Source organism: Daucus carota, chromosome 2 (genome assembly GCF_001625215.2).
Source record: "Daucus carota subsp. sativus chromosome 2, DH1 v3.0, whole genome shotgun sequence".
NCBI classification, from domain to species: Eukaryota; Viridiplantae; Streptophyta; class Magnoliopsida; order Apiales; family Apiaceae; genus Daucus; species Daucus carota.
Window position 1 is genome coordinate 57,252,805 of NC_030382.2, and position 20,067 is coordinate 57,272,871.

At 34.5% G+C, this 20,067-nt stretch overlaps 4 protein-coding genes and 1 non-coding gene across 5 annotated transcripts; 2 read left to right on the forward strand and 3 right to left on the reverse strand.

Moving 5' to 3' along the window:
* The first annotated feature begins 351 nt into the window (after window positions 1-351).
* Window positions 352-4,019, forward strand: LOC108209411 (lysophospholipid acyltransferase 1). Its single transcript, XM_017380290.2, has 8 exons — window positions 352-819; window positions 1,559-1,614; window positions 1,847-2,067; window positions 2,156-2,564; window positions 2,760-2,845; window positions 3,282-3,345; window positions 3,442-3,560; window positions 3,662-4,019. The coding sequence occupies exons 1-8, from the start codon at window positions 515-517 to the stop codon at window positions 3,800-3,802; spliced, it is 1,401 nt and encodes a 466-aa protein (XP_017235779.1). The 5' UTR covers window positions 352-514; the 3' UTR covers window positions 3,803-4,019.
* A 762-nt stretch (window positions 4,020-4,781) lies between these two features.
* Window positions 4,782-6,571, reverse strand: LOC108208250 (protein DETOXIFICATION 49). The gene has a single exon (XM_017378769.1). The coding sequence runs from the start codon at window positions 6,479-6,481 to the stop codon at window positions 4,928-4,930; it is 1,554 nt and encodes a 517-aa protein (XP_017234258.1). The 5' UTR covers window positions 6,482-6,571; the 3' UTR covers window positions 4,782-4,927.
* A 2,045-nt stretch (window positions 6,572-8,616) lies between these two features.
* On the reverse strand, window positions 8,617-8,689 carry TRNAK-CUU (transfer RNA lysine (anticodon CUU)). The gene has a single exon. It is a non-coding gene; the product is annotated as a tRNA-Lys (tRNA).
* A 544-nt stretch (window positions 8,690-9,233) lies between these two features.
* Window positions 9,234-10,541, reverse strand: LOC108207861 (acyltransferase Pun1). Its single transcript, XM_017378291.1, has one exon. The coding sequence runs from the start codon at window positions 10,539-10,541 to the stop codon at window positions 9,234-9,236; it is 1,308 nt and encodes a 435-aa protein (XP_017233780.1).
* Window positions 10,542-14,036: 3,495 nt separating this feature from the next.
* Window positions 14,037-17,046, forward strand: LOC108208478 (UDP-galactose/UDP-glucose transporter 2). The gene is made up of 7 exons (XM_017379012.2): window positions 14,037-14,422; window positions 15,156-15,184; window positions 15,279-15,480; window positions 15,584-15,826; window positions 15,924-16,025; window positions 16,206-16,313; window positions 16,536-17,046. Exons 1-7 carry the CDS (start codon window positions 14,294-14,296, stop codon window positions 16,779-16,781), a joined length of 1,059 nt encoding a protein of 352 aa, XP_017234501.1. The 5' UTR covers window positions 14,037-14,293; the 3' UTR covers window positions 16,782-17,046.
* The last annotated feature ends 3,021 nt before the right edge of the window (window positions 17,047-20,067 follow it).

The following is a 20,067-nucleotide window of genomic DNA, read 5'->3' on the forward strand; positions in this document are numbered from 1 at the left end:
TACTCATCCACTCAGTTAATCAACTATAGCACGCCATAGTTGAACTTCCCAGCTCTAATCAAATCATTCAGTTCTTTTGGAAAACATGAAAACCATCTAGTTTGCACGCAATTTATGTTCAAAAAAATAGTTTATATATTATAATCTCGTAAATCAAATATACCAGACTTTTGTTTTTCGAAAAATAATTGTAAAAAAATTAGTAAATGTAGGAGAATCGGTCATCATTATATTACGAGAGGAGGAGAGGTTTGAGAAAGTCTCGAGTTCTTAGTCTCATATGATCTTAGTAAGTCCACCCAGACACGGACATAGTGCACTATATTCGACAACCAAATTACATTTGCTGTATTTTTAGAAACAAGAAGAAATAAAGATTCGATCTGGTCTGCACGTTTTACTTTTAAAGTAGTGGTTATAAAGTAGTTGTTTTACATGTATCACTATGTATGTTTAACTTTTTACAGCAACAAGAAGAAAACACACACTACTGTGTGTTTTTCTCCTTTCAAAAATGGAACTTGAACTAGTTTCAATGGCTTCAGCAATCGGAGTATCCGTCCCGGTGCTCCGGTTCCTCCTCTGTTTCATTGCTACAATTCCGGTCAGTTATTTCCATCAACTAATCCCGGGTGGCGCTCAGGTGAAACACCTCTATGCGGCCACTTCTGGCATAGTATTATCTTATTTATCATTCGGATTTTCTTCGAATCTTCATTTCTTGGTGCCCATGTTCATTGGTTATGCTTCTATGCCTCTCTTTCGCCGCCGATGTGGACTCATCACTTTTTTCTTTGCTCTGGGCTACCTCATCGCATGGTACTTAACTATTTCATTACATAAATGTGTCGTGTGTGTGTTTGTGTTGTTAAATTAAATTTGATTGCAGAAATTTAAATATTTCGGCACTAAAGGAACTGATCAGATTGGTTGATCAGTAGGAGTACTTTTAGTTAGCGAAGAGTAAATCACTAATAGCACATTTTTTTAAATAGTTGTTTGTTTGCGGATATACCATGTTAAGTTCCCAACTCTACTCGGAACCTTTATGTAAAAGTGCAGTTGATAGCATCACTGGTTTTGACTTTTGACAGATTGTAGTTTAATTGGTTAATTAAAGATAGCAGAACCTTGTTAAATATGCTATTAATTTCCCCATGCTTTCTGTATCAAATTAGGGATTTTGTGTTTTTCATTCTGCTTTATACAATTATACGTATCCGAATTATATAAGCATATATTTTTTTAAAACTGAGTATAATTAGTGTATTTAAGCAGCTTGCATTATTCAACTTCTTCGTTTCTACTGGATGGCTCATGAACTATGACAACTATTGACAATGTAGCTATTCTGTTGATATGCTCTTTGCAGTAGATGACAATTCTACTCTATCTTATCTTCCAAATAAATGTAGAAAATGCAGATTCTTTTTAGATTTGTATATGGTTTTCATTGAATGTCGACTTGAAACCTTTATAGATGATGATAACAACCTTTTGAATATCTGAAATTTATGGAAGGTGTTCATTAATTTTGTCTATTGAAATTCATGTGTAGCCATGTATACTACATGAGTGGAGACGCTTGGAAAGAAGGCGGTATTGATGCCACTGGTAAGCACTCTGTACTTATAGTCTCTATTTAATCTTGTTCAGAATGTTGGAAGGACCAAAACCAAGAATGCACTTGGGTTTCTATACACTGTAAACCATATTACTCTTTGAAGACCCCTCATCGAGCTCTAAATAATGCAAAAACCAGTAAACTGAAGAAAAAGAGATACTGCTGCTTTCTTTAACTGTCATTTATCTGTTTATGTGTTGAAAAATATCTGGTTGCGTATAGGAGCCTTGATGGTTTTGACATTAAAAGTCATTTCTTGTGCTATTAATTACAATGATGGAATGCTAAAGGAAGAAAACTTGCGTGAGGCACAAAAGAAAAACAGATTGCTCAAGTTGCCCTCTATTGTTGAATATGTTGGGTATTGCCTCTGTTGTGGCAGTCACTTTGCCGGTCCAGTTTTTGAAATGAAGGATTATCTTGAATGGACTGAAAGAAAAGGGGTAAGTCAGCTGTCAGTTGATCATTCATGAGTTTTTTAGGTATTACTTTTTACTGCTTCCGTCGATTTATTTGCCTCTCGTTAAGCAGATCTGGACACCTTCAGCTAAGGGGAAGTCACCATCACCATATTGGCCAACACTTAAAGCTCTTTTCCAAGCTGTTTTGTGCATGGGATTGTACATGTACTTCGTCACCAAATTTCCCCTGTCTCGTTTTACAGACCCTGTATATCAAGAATGGGGTTTTATGAAACGAGTGGGTTTCCAGTACATGTCTGCCTTAACTGCACGTTGCAAATATTATTTCATATGGTCAATATCCGAAGCTTCCATCATCATTTCTGGTCTTGGTTTTAGCGGATGGACAGAATCTTCACCACCAAAACCACGATGGGACCGGGCAAAAAATGTTGATATCTTGGGTTTTGAGTTGGCAACAAGTGCAGTTGAGGTGCCACTTACATGGAACATACAAGTCAGCACCTGGCTGCGTCACTGTAAGCTTCTCTTAATCTAAGTTCTTATAACTACAGTATACTCATTTTGGATTTGATCCTCCTCAATAAGTATTATGAATAAGAAGGCAGGTGTTAAACTGTCTCCACTCTTACTTCAAACAGACTAAAATATTTATGTAGTAATTAACAGATAAAAAATGTGCATCTGATCTGATGCTTCTGTTTTGCCTTTAGATGTCTATGAGAGGCTTCTTCAAAAGGGAAAGAAACCAGGTTTATTCCACTTGTTGGCTACACAAACTGTCACTGCTGTTTGGCATGTAAGTCTTAACCAATAGTTCTCTGTCTCAGCTTTCATGTTGTCTCGAGCTTTTGTATTCTAATCACTGTTAATTCTGGTATCAGCCTGCATATACTATCATTATGAACTGCCAATAAGTATGTTCTGTCACAGAGCCTAATTGACATATTATATATGACTAAATAATCAAAGAAGGGGAAAATAAAATGATAAGTGACACAGAACAGAAGCAAAAGAGGAAAGAAAAAGGAAGATCAAATGATCAATGCACTTAAATTCAAGGTTCTGATCTTTTCTGACTGATCATGCCATCAAATTGTACTCATCAATAGATCATTCGCATTGTCTTTGATGGCTTTATACCATTAGGTTTTGCTCTTTGTCGTGCATCATCGATGCTGCAAATTTGATTATTCGTCAATTTGGTTAGTTTACGTGGTTTGTTCATATAACAGGGTTTGTATCCTGGGTACTTCATATTCTTCATTCATTCAGCTCTACTCATTGCCGGTTCAAGAGGTAAATAGGCAGGCATTTCAGATTCTTTAATGTTATATTATATTTGGTAGTTTTCTATGTTAATCTCAATTTTAACATCACATGTACAATGAGCAGTCATATACAGATGGCAGCAAATGGTTCCTCCGAAAATGGCTATATTTAGAAAGCTTCTTATGGCCATGAACTTCACCTACACACTTCTGGTCTTGAACTGCGCCAGTGTTGGTTTCTTAGTAAGTCTGCGTCTTTTGATAAACTAAGAGAGTTAATTGTAGTGGAAGAATTTTCTATAAAATTAAGCACTTAATGTTCTTCTTTACTTGATTGATCACAGGTGTTGACTCTAAGTGAAACACTAAGTGCATACAAGAGTGTGTACTTCATCGCAACTGCTACTCCAATCCTATTAGTTCTTCTTGGAAAGATCATTAAACCTGCAAAGCCAGCAAGAACTAAACCTCGAAAAGATGAATGAAGTAGAGTTAGATCTTCAGAACAGAAAGTGCTTCAGCTTGAGGTCTGGAATGTTATGTAGCTCTTCTTTCTGACACGCATTGTTGTCCTGCTAATCTGTAACAACAACGAAAACTATCCAACTTGTACCATGTTTTAGCTCACTTAATGCATAATGCATGGTGGCCCTCTTGGTTATGATTAGCACCAGCAATTCCAGAGTTCCAGTATTGTGACCATGTTGATTGCACAGGCCTAATCCTTTTATATAAAATATATCCGATCAACGGGAATCAAATCTGTGGAATGACAGAAAATAAACTCTTATTAAGCACTACTTAGTTTAAATAAAATCTGAAAAATGATGTGATATCAATTGATTAAATATACAATGATACGAACTCCTTGTTTGTCAGGATCTGTTTTTATGGAAGCTTAAAGGATAATGAGAACATAGAAACAAATTCGTTGCGACTAAATATAGTACTGAATTAACCATAACAAAAGGCCAAAATAGGCACATAATGTTGTTACAGAAGTTAAGGTACTCAGATTTCTTCCGTGCCCATGCTTTGAGTCGTCAGAGCTACCGACAATCCTGCGTATATCTAACCTGATTTGCTGCTGAATGCCTCATCATATGGGCGCTGTGCCCGTGCACCAGTTCTGATTACATCAGATTTACTATATATTCATGTGTGCCGAGATTTTTGACTAGATACATTGCACAATCTTACTTATAATCGATCAAAAAATATAATGCTACCCTCATCAGTTACGTGCCTAGGATCAGAACCAGCTTGATACAACAGTAGGACAAAAAAATCTGGTAGAGATGATTTCTTGTAATTCTGTTTACGTCGACACTTTCTCTGGCCATTCACGGTTACATCTGCAGACGGATGAAGTTTCTGGAAACAGATAATGGATTAGTGATTAGTATAAGGTTTATATCTAATTGTTTAATTAGTTGCAAATGAAAAATGTGCTGTGATACAAAATTTGTACAATGTGATAAATTTATTTAGCTAGCAACATAAAAAAAGTAATGTTGCAATCTGGAATAGTTACAAAGAAGCATAACACAACTTTGTTCTAGACTGAATCCAGTCTTCTATACATTAATTAATTAAATGGAAACAATAAATCAAACAAGATTTAACTTCTCAGCTTGATCTTTCACAAAAGCATTTGTTTCATCATCCACATTTTTAACCTCTTCTTTGATGTGCTCAGTAGTAGTTCCGGTGAGCTCCCTGGATCTCTGCGCTTGATGGTCCCAGTCGGTTCGACTCAAGATGAGCAACATGGTCGCAGCACACGAGCCTTGGGCAGCCAAAAGGCCAAGCCATAACCCCATGAAGTCTAGTCCTATAAAGAAGGCTAGCCAAATTGCAGCAGGCATTCCCACAAGATAAAAGCATCCCAAGTTGATGCTTGCGCCTAACTTGGGACGAGCTGTTCCTCTCAGAACCCCGAAGCCAGTTGTTTGTGGACAGTTTCCGAGTTCACATAATCCTATAATAGGCAAAACCAATGATGTCAGAGCAATAATCTCCGCATCTTCTGTGAACATGGAAGCCCAAATCCTTCTTACTGAAACAGCAAAGACGAGTGCACAAAGGCCTAATACGAAGCTCCAAGAAAGGCCTATTATAGCCGCAAGTTTGGCCTTTTCGGGCTGGCTGGCACCAAGCTCATTCCCTACTCTCGTGGACACGCCAAAGCTCAGCGAAGCTGGGAAAATGTAGATCAACGACGTTGTTTGAATCAATATCCCCATCGAAGCCACAGTGGCTCGTGGACTCATCAACAAGCCACATAGTAAAACCATGATCTCATACCACCACCACTCAAGACACATTGAAACGCAGCTAGGAACTGCTAAATTCAACAGAGGCCTCCAATCCTTAAGGCATTCCATCGAAATTCCCCCCCAAGTTTTCTCATTATTTTTGGACACGAGTACGTAGACTACCAAAGATCCGAGGAGATTCAAATTAGTCCAAACCCCAGCCAAGGCCACCCCTCTAATGCCAAGGCCTAGCATCGACACAAGAAAGACATTAATCGGAATATGCAACAGAATTGCCAAGGCCGCACAATAAGTTAACGGCATTGTTATGGATTGAGATCGTAGATAAATACGTAACGGATGAAGAACCGATTGTGTAAACAAATCCGGGAGTGAGTAAAGAATGTATACTTGAGCTTGAGCTGAAATTTCACCATCTTGGCCACAAAACAGCAAGATTTTGTTCATGTTGCACCAGACACAAGCCAGAGGAACCGAGGTCACCAAAAGCAGAACAACTGTTCTCTGCATGGTTAGGCCAAGGAGCTTGAACCTCCGAGCCCCGAAAGCCTGGCCACAGATAGGCTCCATCCCCATGGCTAAGCCCGAAAGAATCGAGTACCCGGTGATGTTGGCGAAGCCGATGGCTAGCGCGCCACCGGCTAGCGAGAGCTCGCCGAGACGGCCTAGGAAGAGCATGGAGATCATGGAGCGAGCGTAGAGTAAGAGGCTTGTTAGGATCATGGGAAGAGATATATTGGCTATGCATTTCGATTCTTTGATGAAAATAGACAAGTGATCAGTTACATCAGTACAAGTAGTAGAAGTGTTCTTGGTGATTTCTTCGTGCTTTAGAATTAAGCCTTGGTGGTGATGATCATGAGTAACCGATTTACCAGCGAGCATGTTGAAATGTGATTTATTTGGTCGGGTAATTATAAGATTTGTTGTTGATCAAAATCGAATTTATAGGAGAGTGAAGATGGTAGGGTTTGACGTAAAGTTGGTGATGAGTTATTTTAATTTTTGTTGAATACATCAATATTATATAAAACTTACCTAATTATTATATAAAAAAAAGTATTTTAAGATGAAAATTTTATTTTTCAAACATTCTAAATTTTATAAAATTATAAAAATGTTAAATAATGAATACGGTTTTACTCTGGCTGCCTATCATGACTGACAAGTATATGTCACTGCATGTTGTTGCAGAGCTTTCTTTAGAAACTGTGCGGAGGTTGTTCAAGAAGTTCGGACTTCTGGCCATGGATATCCTCATCAAGAAATGTTGTCATTGGTCGGTTATAGTGATGTCATGTTTCCAATTGACTTATATTAATCTAATTCTTCCGTCTCATTTTAATTGTCACATTTTTATTTTTTGGTCATTGATTTAGATTTGATTAAAAATTATAAGTCACTCACTCATTATTTTAAAAAACTGAAAAATTACATTTTAAAGTAAATTAAAAATTATTTCCGATAATATATTTTTTTATTTTGTCAATTGATAAAATATTAAAAAAATTGATCAAACTTTAATCAATTTGACCGGTGCAAAATCAAATGTGACAAATAAGATGGGACATAGGGAATACATCCGTAGACATCTACGATAGTCTTCAAGTTTTAATGATTCAAGGAATAATCATATTTTATTGGTCCAGAGAAACTCGAGAGAATATATATTTTTTCAATTCTATCGGTGGTATGTGATATGTAACATTTTTTTTTCTGACAAACAAGAATTTTATTACTTCAAAAAATCATATAAAACGGTATCCAACAAATAAATATCCACTCAGACCAAGTTCAAAAGAGCTTTTATTCAGGTCAACGGTCTGTTTAATAGTCCGCTTAGAACAAGTGTCATTAAAAAAATGTTCTTGTAAAAATCAAAAAACATATTAATATTTACGTATCTTAAATTATAATATAAAACTAGGGTTTGTCTAGTGTGTGCCCATGGGCACACATTATACACTAAAATTGATTGTTTTGGTGGATTTTGATTGGTGGACTTGATGTAAATGCAGGGGGGTCGTCTTTATTTATGATTAGGTGACCAATAAAAATGCACTAAACTCATAGGAGTTAGTGCTTATTGTGTGCTCATGGGCACACCATAGAATAACCGATAAAACTAATATTTTAGTGAGGTTTAATACTATCAATCTCCCACACACACTCAAAGCGACTTTTTCAAAAACATGAATGACATACTTTTTCTATTACTCCCTCTGTTTTTTTTATATGTCACTTTTGAGTTGGGCACCTAATTTTAGGTGTGTTGACCGGCTAGTAAAAATTATTATTTTTAATTGATTTTTTTTGTGAATTAAAATTTTGATTATATATTTTTATTTAAAAAAATAAAATTCCAAAAATAATACTTTTAACTACCCGGTCAAAGCACTTAAAAGTGTGTGTCAAAAAGTCAAACGTCATATATATTAAAAAACAAAGGGAGTAATATTTAAAAAAATATCTTTTTGAATTTAACAAATAATTTTCAAGCAATACAATGATAAATAGCAAAAATACAAAGTTTTATATTTACATACACGTCCATGATTGATGAATGTAAATGTGCACGAAAGTTGCAGGAAAATTGGATAGCATGCAATCATGCATGTCTTTGGGTGATCGAATTGCTGGTTTCACAAATTTACTTCAAACATTCTTGGCCTACACCTACATTATCAAATATAGCTACATCATAAAGATATTAATAAGGTGATCTCAATGAAATTAATTCAATAATTCACCAAAATAGTCAAATTAGCTTGATGATTTGGTTATCATCCCATACCACCGGCTCGCGCTTCACCTCACGCATCATATTTGTGTATTTATCTTTTCTTTATCAAGTTATACTGGTTAGTTGCTTGTGTGGTGAGAGCTTATTTTTTTTAGCCCGTCGCCTTGTTTGACTAATGGGCTTCTCTGTTTTCTTGTCTTTCTATCTTTCTATGAAAACGTATTAGAGAACGAGAATGATATGTTTTACCGGAATTTGAGGAATTAAAAAAAAAAATCGCCCACCGTGGGGCTCGAACCCACGACCACAAGGTTAAGAGCCTTGCGCTCTACCAACTGAGCTAGACGGGCTACTTGAGAAATTTATTACTTAACTCTCATGACAGAGTGGACTTATATTAAAAATGAAAACTAACAAGCTTTCTACCTGGCCTTGGACAGCTGGGAAGGTAGGAGTATCAACCCCATACAGTATTAGCCGATTTGCTATTTATTTGTTATAAATTATGAATTTAGTAGCATATTACGCTCATCGGAAAAAAGTTGATTGGATGATAAAAAAAATGCTGAAATATATAATAATCTCATGTATTTTTATCATCGAGAAAAAAATATGCATATTGGATCGAAGCCTTATGTTGTGCTTCAGGTGGAAAGCAGCAGAGTGAGGACTGGAACTAACTACGTACTAAGTTGTATTATGAACACTCTTTATCACCACCACCGACCACCGTGTTAAGATACTACTGATCATGTCATGTACATTAGTATTGATTTATTCCATTATGATGATCATACTCTAAACTACAGTATCAATACTCAGCATATTACAAGACACTACTTAATCCCATACTGCCGAATACAATCACAAACCATATACATAGCCAAGTAGGATCTAGGAAGTGAATGCAAGAATGTCAGGATCACACTCAAACCGCACCATCTTCTCCTCTTCCAAGCACACCGTCGCAGCTATTCCTCCCCCACTTTTCGGGTCCATGAAAAACGCCAGCTCTATCGTCATCCCCCCTGTTGTCACCCACTCCGGCTTCCCCCACCCGAAATCAGCCTCGTAAAACGGAAACCTGCATAAGCTACTAAAATACACCGTATCCACATTTTCTTTCCCCATACTCCCGATTATTTCACGAAGGTTCAGAGCCAATTTCGAGTACAACTCATCAGGATTCAGACTCCTGGAACAAAGCTCCACAACTTCCCCAATTTTAGTCCTCATCAGAGTCACCACGTCCTGTACCTCCACATTTTTATTGTTTCGGTCGATTTTAATTGGAACCGGAATGCAGAAATTCCCGCATAATAATGAATTATCATCCGATGCTCGTTTCATAAGACTTGTTCTGCCTCGCATATTTATGGAACAATAAAACATTAAGTAATCTTTCCTCGAATCAGTGGCGGAAGTTATAGCCTTAAGCACCGTAGACGTGACAGCCTCCACGCGTGTAGGCTGCGTGATATCTGTGCTATTAGCGAGCCTGGACTTCAAGGTGGATATGGCTTGTTCTCCGAATACAAATATTTTTGTAACAACTTTTTGTTTGGGAGATTCTGATAGGTCGTGCTTCGGATTAATGTCATCTGGAATATTTCTAGTATCAAAAACCTTATCAAGGCCATAGTCTGGTGGAAAAGCAACTTGTTGACGGATCGTATTGGACTTACATGTGCCACTCCATTCGCGAAAAAATGCAGCTGCTGTAAATCCGTCGACTAATTTATGTGACAGATGTGTGCAAATTGCTATTCCCCCGCATCTGAAAGTGGTTACTTTCAGACAAAGGATGGGAGTGGTGTCAAGATAACTAACTGCTTCAAGATCGTTCCTCGCGAGGAGATGATCTAAGAGATGAATATTTTGAGGTGCTAAGGTGAGAAATTCATGCAGTTCGATGTTGATTTTGGCCTCTATGTACTCGGCTCCCATGTCGTTGCAATCAATGTACCAGCCATCTTCGATGAACCTTCCGGCTAAGGGGTAGAATCGGATGAGTGTTTGTGATAATGAGTTGAGAAGCTTTTCCTGTACGTTCTCACGGGGATTAGCTTTGTAGAATTGCATAAATGGTACGTGAACCATCGGAGCAAGCTGATCGAGGAAGGTTAACTTACAAATCCTCAGATGATCAGGAGTGGGAACTGCTGGTTTTATCAGTTTCGTCGCTATGATTTGAGCCTCCATCGTAACCTAAATTCAAGAATCAACAAAAACCGCAATTTTATCAAATATTATTAGCAGCATTGTTTTAGACAAAAAATAAATAGAATTACATCACAGCAGGAGTTAAGGGTAGAAGAGGCATACCTGAGCCTAGACCTGAGCCTTACGTATTCCCGCTCTGGTTATAAGTTACTTATAAGTTGAAAAATTAACAAAAGCTGTATATGACTACAATATAAGCTGTTAGGATTAAAGAGGTTAAGCAAATATAAGAAAATGATGCTTATACTTATACATGAGAGGATGTTAACAAACATATATATAGTCTAAGATATATCGTGTGTGACTACTGCTTTCTGGAATCATCTGGTTCGTATATTAAAATTTAATTAGATGAAACAACAGAAAAATTATTTTATTGAATATATATGTATTCTAGAAGAGGGTATAATTTCCTAAAATTATATAAAGTTGCATGGCAATAGGTTAGCTAGCATGTTTAAATTTTACAGCTTGAGGATTAGAAGACGCGGTGTCCTAAGCAGCTTCACTCAAGAATTAGTTAGCGAGAGTTGCATACGTATATTCTTGAGGATGGATATTGTCCCTTTAGTTTGAAACATCGCATGCATGTACAGCAGAGATCTTCTTAGCTGCTGCTAGAGCCGGCCAAACGGGTGGGCCGTGCCGGTTCGGGCGGGTTCCAAACCGTCACCGGTAGAACTGTAACTGATCCGTCAAACTGGCGGTCCGTGCCGTGCCCGGGCCGGGCTGGAAAAAGGAAAGTCGTAACCGTGGTATACGGTTTGCACGGATTTTGCGGTTCGGCGATTTGGGCCGAATAATAACGGGCTGCGGTTTGCACGGATTTTGCGGTTCAGCGATTTGGGCCGAATAATAACGGGCTGCGGTTCGACGGTTCGGTTATACGGTTCATTAACACAGGTTACAAGTGCAACACAGGTGACCGTTGAAGAAGATAGTTCAAGATGTACGGTTCGGGCGGGCCGGTTCCGCGGTTCATCAGTAAACATGTGTCTTTGTCATTTATTGAGTTACTTGCTTTTTGTTTTTTGTTTTTTTTAATTTTAAGTTTATTTTGTTTTATAATAACAGGTAGTAAATTTTAACAATTCTTTAATGTTAAAAATTGGATAATAAAATTTTATATGATATTAGTTTTGAAAATTATTTTTGTTTATTGTTATTATGTAATTAATTATCAATAAAGTGTAAACTAGTAAATAATTACCTAAATTTAAAAACTTAACCGAAATAAAAATAACTAAAGTATTTTTAAAAATAAAATTACCTAAATTTAAAAACTTAACCGAAACAAAATTAATTAATTTTTTTTGCAAATAAAATTACTGAAATTTAAAAACTAAAACGAAATAAAATTAAGTAATTTTTTTATATAGTAAATGAAATAAACTAAACTAACTAAACAACAACTAAAATTAACTAAATTAACGAAATAAAACAAAAATTAACATATTAAAACCCATGTAAAAAAGAACCGAAAGCAGAAGATTATATTTATATTACAAAATTTTGAAGTCTCAGTATAACACATTACTCCCTCCGTCCCTTTTTATCTGTCCATTTTGGAGAAAAAAACATATACCAAGGAATAATTGATTGTATAAATTTTTTCATTAAATACCTCTAATTAATATCTTGAAAATTGTGGAATTACCCCTACTTTATGTCTTGAAAACATGAATTCAATCAAGTTTTAAATAAGTCAAGCCTTGAAAATTGAAATTATCGAGATATATTTGAAAAACTATTATTAAATTAGTTTTGAAAGTATAAATGGACAAATAAATAGGGACAAATTTTTACTTCCAAATTGGACAGATAAATAGGGACGGAGGGAGTAACATTTTGCTGACTAGCTGTCGCTGACTAGGGAGTACGGGGTAGGCAGCTTTCTTGTTCAAACCGCGGTTCTGCGGTTCTACGGTTCAAACCAGGCCGGTTCCACGGGTTTTCGCGGTTTCGGGCCAGTTACGGTTTGTTCTCCCATTTCCCAACCCGTATTCGGCACGTGCTCAGTATTGGTTCAGGTCGGTTTTGAACCGGCCCGTGTTTAGACGGTTTCGGGCGGTTAAAAACCCTGTCCGGGGCGTGCCGGTTCGGTCGGTTCGGCCCGTTTGGCCACCTCTAGCTGCTGCCTGCTTGCTGGGCTGCTTGAGCCGACCGAACAGTATCACATTCGAATTAGTTTCTTAAATATAAGTCATAAGAGAATTACACGTTTTATTTTACGCAGTAACTTCGTGTTGCACCGGGCTTAGATTTTAATCGGTTTATTAGTTGAAGTTGACATATATTTCGATTTATAAACTAGTTAATTACGAGATAATTCACTAAACCTCGATTTAATTATATATGGTTACTTATTTTATCATGTATATTTTAATATTTAATTTTATCAAGATAAGATAATGTTATAATACTATATATTTTAAATAATTAACAAAAGTTTTGAGGTTGATATAATTTTATTGGATTGTTAATTAAATTATTTGTTTAAGAATAAATTAATAGTCAAATTTTTTTATATTAGTAAAAACAATTGACCTGAAAAAATATACTCTTACACATCTGTTAAGTATAATACAAAAATTCTGACAAAAAGATTATAATAAAAAAGATTATTGAAATATATAATAAATTTAGGGAAATTGTAAGCTCAAATACCAATCGATCAAATGACGACTTTCTTTCTAGCTGTTTATACCATTTTCCTGATTAAAATATTTTAATTTTTAACAAAATCGTACAAAATTTTTAACAGTTCGAGGCCAGCTTCCAACAGAAATTCGTCATTTTGTTACAGAAAATTCCCTCAAACAAATATTCTTTCTTTTTTTCAGGTCAAACAAATATTCTTGGTTATAGAAAATTTTCATTATTTTTTCCTTTTAATATATTTGATTCAATCAATTTTTTTTATGAACCCTAGCACCACCAAGGTCAAATCTGCTAAAGTGAAGCAGCAGAGCTGAACTCGGGGGACTCAAGTTGATCCTCGGACCAAAGGTCCAAATAAATGGCACACGTCAGCCCATCAGAGAGGCCCAAATAGGAGATTAATAGATTATTCCCTTGCAGCCCAACAAGTAACAGATGGCCCAGTGTACTTCTAAACAGAACTCAATTAAAATTTTCATACAGTAGTTGCTTTGAAAATACAACTCGGGCCTTTGAATATTTTCTATAAATAAAACTTCACCGTATCATTTATTTTACATAAATAAATCTTTCAACATTTCGAGATTAAAGTATAGAAATTTCAAATAATTTGAAATATATTTTTTTATATTCTTCTATAATTTTTTCCTACAAAAATGGATGAATTAAAGGTGTGTGTATTATCATCAGCCAACTCTCGTGAAACCGAACACATGAATTATCCACTTGCTGCTTGCTCAGAAAATCATGCCAAAATTTCCTCTCTCCCTGCCCTTCTTTATATCTCATCTATCCGAATACAAAATTTAAAATTGTTAGTAATATAATAATAATTTAAATAACGGAGAACAGAGATATTCTTGTATGATCGAGTTTACTCATTTCTTGATCTCTTTCTTCTGCATGTAAAATACTACGCCACTTTCCACCATAATTAAATATTTCAGCGGCCGAATTCGAGTCACGTTTTATTTCAGCGTGATATAAATTTAAATTTGTGAGTGATCGGTGTATGGGAAATAGGAGTGAAGGGTAAATTTGATCGGGTGATCGGTGTATCGGAAATTGAAATGAAGACTAATGAAGATCAGGATAGGTTCCTGTTCGGGATTTCACTTTCGCACAGACCCGCATGGCAGCAATTTCTTATTTGCTCTTCAGGCTTCTTTTTTGGTTATCTCGTTAATGGCATTTGTGAGGTTTTGTTCTTTTTCTCTTCCCTTCCTTTTGTGTATATATTTGCTTATTTCATGTTCATGAGCCTCATAAATCACATGCATCATATATTTTCATCCTTGGGGCCAAGGGGCTGGTGTGTAGAGCTGTGGTCATGTTCCAACTGAAATGATTCATGCAAAAATCTTGTTTTATGATACTAAAATTGTTATTTCCATGTGCATACCGATATGCATAGGTAGATTTAGGTTTCGAGTCTATGCCATGTAATCAGTATTGTGAAAAGCGAGAATCGGACTTAATCGGTGAATACATGGAACAAGTATTAATAGGAGATTAATTGAATTGATCGGGGATTAATCAGACAATTAATTAAATAATCAGATATTTGATCAGTTCAACGAGTTAAGAAACAGGATTAATCGGCGATTATTCGTGATTAATCGCCGACTTTTAGAGCAATATACGTAATTATGAAGAATGAGATGTATGCAAACCAAGTAGCTAAATAAGAACTGCTCTTATCATAAAATTTGTGTTTTATGTAGATAGTGTAATTGAAATGTTTCTTGTGCATATATATTATGTATATATTATGTATAGGGCATAGTTGATTTGTATATTTAGAAGGTCACAAAGAACTCATCTTAAATTTGATTTGGTTCATGAGCTCTTTTCTAGTATCGGACTATTTGTCGGATATTTCATAATACTTTAGAAAGTGATTTTCTTCTCCTTTCCTTTTTTTTTTTGCAGGAATATGTATACAATAGACTGCAATTTAGGTGTGTTAGATCCTTTCTATTTTCACCTGGTGTATTTGGTAGTATTCTATTTTTTGATCTGGATTGTTATTAAAGATTTTTAACTGGATTTCAGCTATGGGTGGTATTTTACTTTTGTACAAGGCTTCGTGTACTTAGCGCTGTTATACTTGCAGGGGTTCACCCCTAAGCAAATGGTGAACCCGTGGAAAACATATGTAAAGTTGTCTGCTGTTTTAATGGGCTCTCATGGATTAACAAAGGGTTCTTTAGCGTTTCTTAATTATCCAGCACAGATCATGTTTAAATCCACAAAGGTATCCTGCATTCGTCAGCCATGTCTCGAGTTTCATTATATTTTATATTTGGAAGAAATTCTCAGAATACCATTGTTTTTTCTACTGCATGGTGCTAGTACAGGTACTTCCTGTAATGGTGATGGGTGCTTTTATTCCTGGCTTGAGAAGGAAGTACCCGCTCCGCGAATATGTCTCTGCTCTTCTTCTAGTTTTTGGTTTGATCATTTTCACCCTAGCAGATGCCAATACGTCTCCAAATTTCAGTGTCATTGGTGTTGTGATGGTATCTGGTGCTCTTATCATGGATGCATTCCTGGGAAATCTGCAGGAGGCAATTTTCACTACAAATCCTGAAACCACACAAGTAATGTGGTCGAATATCTGGTGATTAATCTAGGTGTGAAAGATTCACCCGACCTTATAATACTTGTTCTGATCTGTGTGCTTTTTAAATCATGCAGAAGGAGATGTTATTTTGTTCAACAGTAGTTGGATTGCCCTTCCTAATTCCACCCATGGTTTTAACCGGAGAACTGTTCAGGGCGTGGAAGTCTTGTTATCAGGTAAAGATTCAGTAATCATGACAATCGAATTTATTTGATGCATATCATATTTTGAATGAAAATCCTGTTGGTAGTAATCAAATGTAACGTTTTCAGTTTGCATCTTAATTAACTCCTTCAAATAAATTCATTTGATGCATAGTTGAGAAGTACTGACCTGTTTACAATCACATGCTGCAGCATCCATATGTATATGGAGTATTAGTGTTTGAAGCCATGGCCACATTCATTGGACAAGTTTCTGTTCTATTGCTGATTGCTATATTCGGGGCAGCCAACACTGCGTTGGTAAACATCTCATTCTCTTGATCTTCGTTGCCTTAAAGATCTATATACTTGTCATTATGTATTGTCAAACTAAATGAAGTTTAAGCCAGGAAGATTATGTTTAGATGATTTAGGTACATTTGGTAATAACTAAATGACATGCATTAAGGCCCTCTTTGTGTACTATTGTTATGCATCTTGACCATCTTTTACTAATTAAGGGGTTCAATAACTGGCATGCAGATAACAACTGCGAGAAAGGCTGTAACTCTACTGTTATCATATTTGATATTTACAAAGCCGCTTACTGAACAACACGGGTTAGGGCTATTCCTAATCTCCACAGGGATTGTCTTGAAGATGATACCAGAGAACAAGGCTTCCACGCGCATTCCAATATCCAATGTCAATAACAAGCTTGAAAAAGCCTACTTGATTGAAGAAAAAAGACCAGCAAAAACAATAGAAGAGGCTTCACATGAAGAATAGCAATCACTTGTCTTCTACCAGCAGCCAACAATCTGGCCAGCCTAGCCCAGTCTCCATTGTCACTTAAAAACCAAGTAAATTTAACATCCTCTCGGGTTTTTCCTCCGCCCTTCCCCCCTTATCTTGGCGCTGTTCCGAGTATCTTGTAACAACACAAATCAGGGGTATCGGTAAAGAAACTTACCATGGTAGATTTTGTCATACACTTGAATTTGATGTACATATTGGTGCGAGTAATAATAATATAATTCGAGTAACTTCATGGAAAATTTCACCTTTAGGCCAGTTTGTTTACATGTTCCTAGTTTTCGAAGTAGTTACTTAATGTATGAAATGTGAACTTCTCGTCTCATCAGATCATTTCATGCTGCAACTTTGTCTCACATTTTTGCCAGCTCCCTTGGTCAAGTCTGGTATTAATGTACAAATCTAACTACTGAAAGATTTGCATTCATTGGAAATCTTGCTTTGCAGTCTATCTGATAAGGAGTTAAGAGAAGGGTGCTTGAGATGAAATGCAAGTTCTGTGTTACTCTAACTGTTAAGGTTGCTTTCCTTTTTTCTATTTAATACCATATATGCCATTTCAAGAAAGGCTCCTAACTGTGCTTGGGTTTCTAGTGCAGCCTTACATTAATTACGTTTGTATAACAAAGCAACAAGTTCTCCACCTGCAATATGCAGGGGTGAGTTCATAAATTAATAAAGTAATTTTCAAGACTTTTCTAGTGTGTTCAAACACACACTAACAAACCATTTTTTAGGTGGATGGTGAATTTAAATATTTTTATAAAATATAATTTCATAATTTATTTTTAAAAGAAAATTTTGGATAAAAATTTAACATTGAAATTTGTGTGGCGTCCTTGTTTTTTATATATAATTAAGGACGGAGGGCGTGTTATTTACTTGAAGACGGTGCCACGGAACTTGGCAGACTAAGCATCCTAGCAAGGATACAAGTATTTGAATCACAGGGTATAACGATTTGATGACAGAGTAATACTCTGCACTCTGCAGTAATGCAACTTTACTACGAATTTTATTATTTTATGATTCAATTATATTTAGCGGGGCTCGAAAGTATTCATGAAAATCATTTTAAGAAATATAGGTTGCTGCCACGGGATGAGTTGGCAAGAACTCATACTCTGTCTTCTTTGCCTGTTTTATTATACTAGTCTTTAACCCGTGCGAAGCACGGGCGGGTATATAGTTCGTAATTTATTATTTATAATTTAAATTTTAACATCATTTTATTAATATTTTAGTAATAGTAGATTGAATTTTAATTAAATTATATTATTCAACCGACTATATAAGATTGGAGTTAGAAAGAGTTATGTAATAGTTCGTGTTTATCTTGAAATAGAACACGTTAAAGTTAAAAAGAGTTATATGAAGGTTCTTATTAAAAGGAGAGATATTCAAAATTGTATATTTATAATTTTATATATAACATCATTATAATTTTTTAATGAAATATTATATGATAATGGATTGTTATGATTTTAGTATTGGAAACTGTTTAACAATATAATACTAATAATACTAATAGACTCCACATTTGTAGACTTATAGTACCAAAAGGAGAGTACCAAACCAAAAAATATAACTAAAACCTTGGACTACAAATTATACCCATGTTATAGATGGAGTCGTTTTTATTTCTTTCCTTTTCTCTGTCGATGAATAATTTACATTTTATTTGCAATAGTATAGTATTAAAAAGTCGAGATCTTGAATTTGCTAGTGGTTGATATTATTCATATATTTGGTACTTCATTGTAAAAGAAATATTTATGTAACAATAATTTAATATATTATATTATTTAATTTAGTTTTGCTAGATAAAGTTTCAAACACCGTCAATAATATATTAAAATCATATATTTATTACTAATTATGATAATACATTTTATTATTTAAGTTAAATTTTTGAAAGATATTATTTATATAATTCAACTTTTAAAAATACGATCAACAACTCTTGAAATCCAAGATGTAATTATTTTTTAATTTTTGAAATCGTGATTTTAAAATATTAAATGTTGTATCCTATTGAGCGAATCAATTCTAAGATAAACAAAAGCTAAAAATATATTTTAGATTGTAAAAAATTATTATAAATTTTTTATGATTTTTTGTGATAGAATTTATTTTTTTAAAAAAGCGTAGAGTTTTATATTTTTTTTATAAAAATAAGTTCTTGTTTCTAAAAAATATATTTAATCAAACAGTCCTATTAATTCAACATTAAGCCATAAATGTAAAATCAACTTAATTTTTGCAACTTGCATCGGTGCGAAGATGATAATCCCGTTAAGTATAAAAATATATATATATACAGGGGGCTTCTCAGCGAGGAACTAGTCAAATGGGTAACCTAGGAACTCTGTTTTAAAACATGCTGGTAGCGGTTGCAAATAGTGCTGTTCTGTAATGTGATTGCAGTTACTTGTATGTTATAAACTATTCTATGTGTTATGTACTGTACTCTTAACAATATTATATACTAAAAATAATAATATTATGATGTTATGTATTTATTTTAGTATAATATTATTTTATTTTTTATTTTTTTTCTAAATGCTTAGAGTACTTTGATAAATGTGCTTCTGTATTATATATATAGAATACATTCATAGTATTTAAAATTCTATATATTTTAATATACAGGACTCTAAAAAACTATTAAGAATACAAAAATATTCTAATAACTATATATAAAATTTAATAAAAAAAAATACAGAACATAGAACATACAGGATATATTTTAACTTTGTTTGTATACTGCATTTTTTATAAATTATGTGTATTTATTTGTTTTAATACATGGAAGAATCAGATAATTTACAAGAATGCAAGTAACCTATGAAATAAATTATACAATAAAATATTTAAAAAAAAAAGGGAATACCGAACTCATGTTGGCAGTTATATATTTTAATTATTTAGTGTTCTGTATTTTCTGTTCTGGATTTTCTTATATGTTCTGTATTTTATTTTTCATGTATTTCAATTTTTGTTTTTTGTTTTAATATATTTTTTATGCCTTTTATTTGGTTTTATGAAATATGTTGTAAGTTCTTAAAATTTGAAGATAGTTTTCTAAACTTTGTAAACATTATATTTTAATATTGATAGTATGATTTAATAGAACTCAAAAAAATATATATGATAGCAAAATAAAAATATAAAATATATTAATAGAGGAAAGTTCTATGGAGACCGCTATTTTATCGGAGACCTCGGAGACCACGTATGTTTTGCAATCAAAACACTG

Coding starts and splice junctions, on each gene's coding strand:
- LOC108207861 (XM_017378291.1), bottom strand. CDS start 10,541: ATGGAGGCTCAAATCATAGCGACGAAACTGATAAAACCAGCAGTTCCC.
- LOC108209411 (XM_017380290.2), top strand. CDS start 515: ATGGAACTTGAACTAGTTTCAATGGCTTCAGCAATCGGAGTATCCGTC. Junction 2,846..3,281: donor CTGTCACTGCTGTTTGGCAT/GTAAGTCTTAAC, acceptor TTCATATAACAG/GGTTTGTATCCTGGGTACTT. Junction 3,346..3,441: donor ACTCATTGCCGGTTCAAGAG/GTAAATAGGCAG, acceptor TACAATGAGCAG/TCATATACAGATGGCAGCAA.
- LOC108208250 (XM_017378769.1), bottom strand. CDS start 6,481: ATGCTCGCTGGTAAATCGGTTACTCATGATCATCACCACCAAGGCTTA.
- LOC108208478 (XM_017379012.2), top strand. CDS start 14,294: ATGAAGACTAATGAAGATCAGGATAGGTTCCTGTTCGGGATTTCACTT. Junction 14,423..15,155: donor TCGTTAATGGCATTTGTGAG/GTTTTGTTCTTT, acceptor TTTTTTTTGCAG/GAATATGTATACAATAGACT. Junction 15,481..15,583: donor TCATGTTTAAATCCACAAAG/GTATCCTGCATT, acceptor GTGCTAGTACAG/GTACTTCCTGTAATGGTGAT.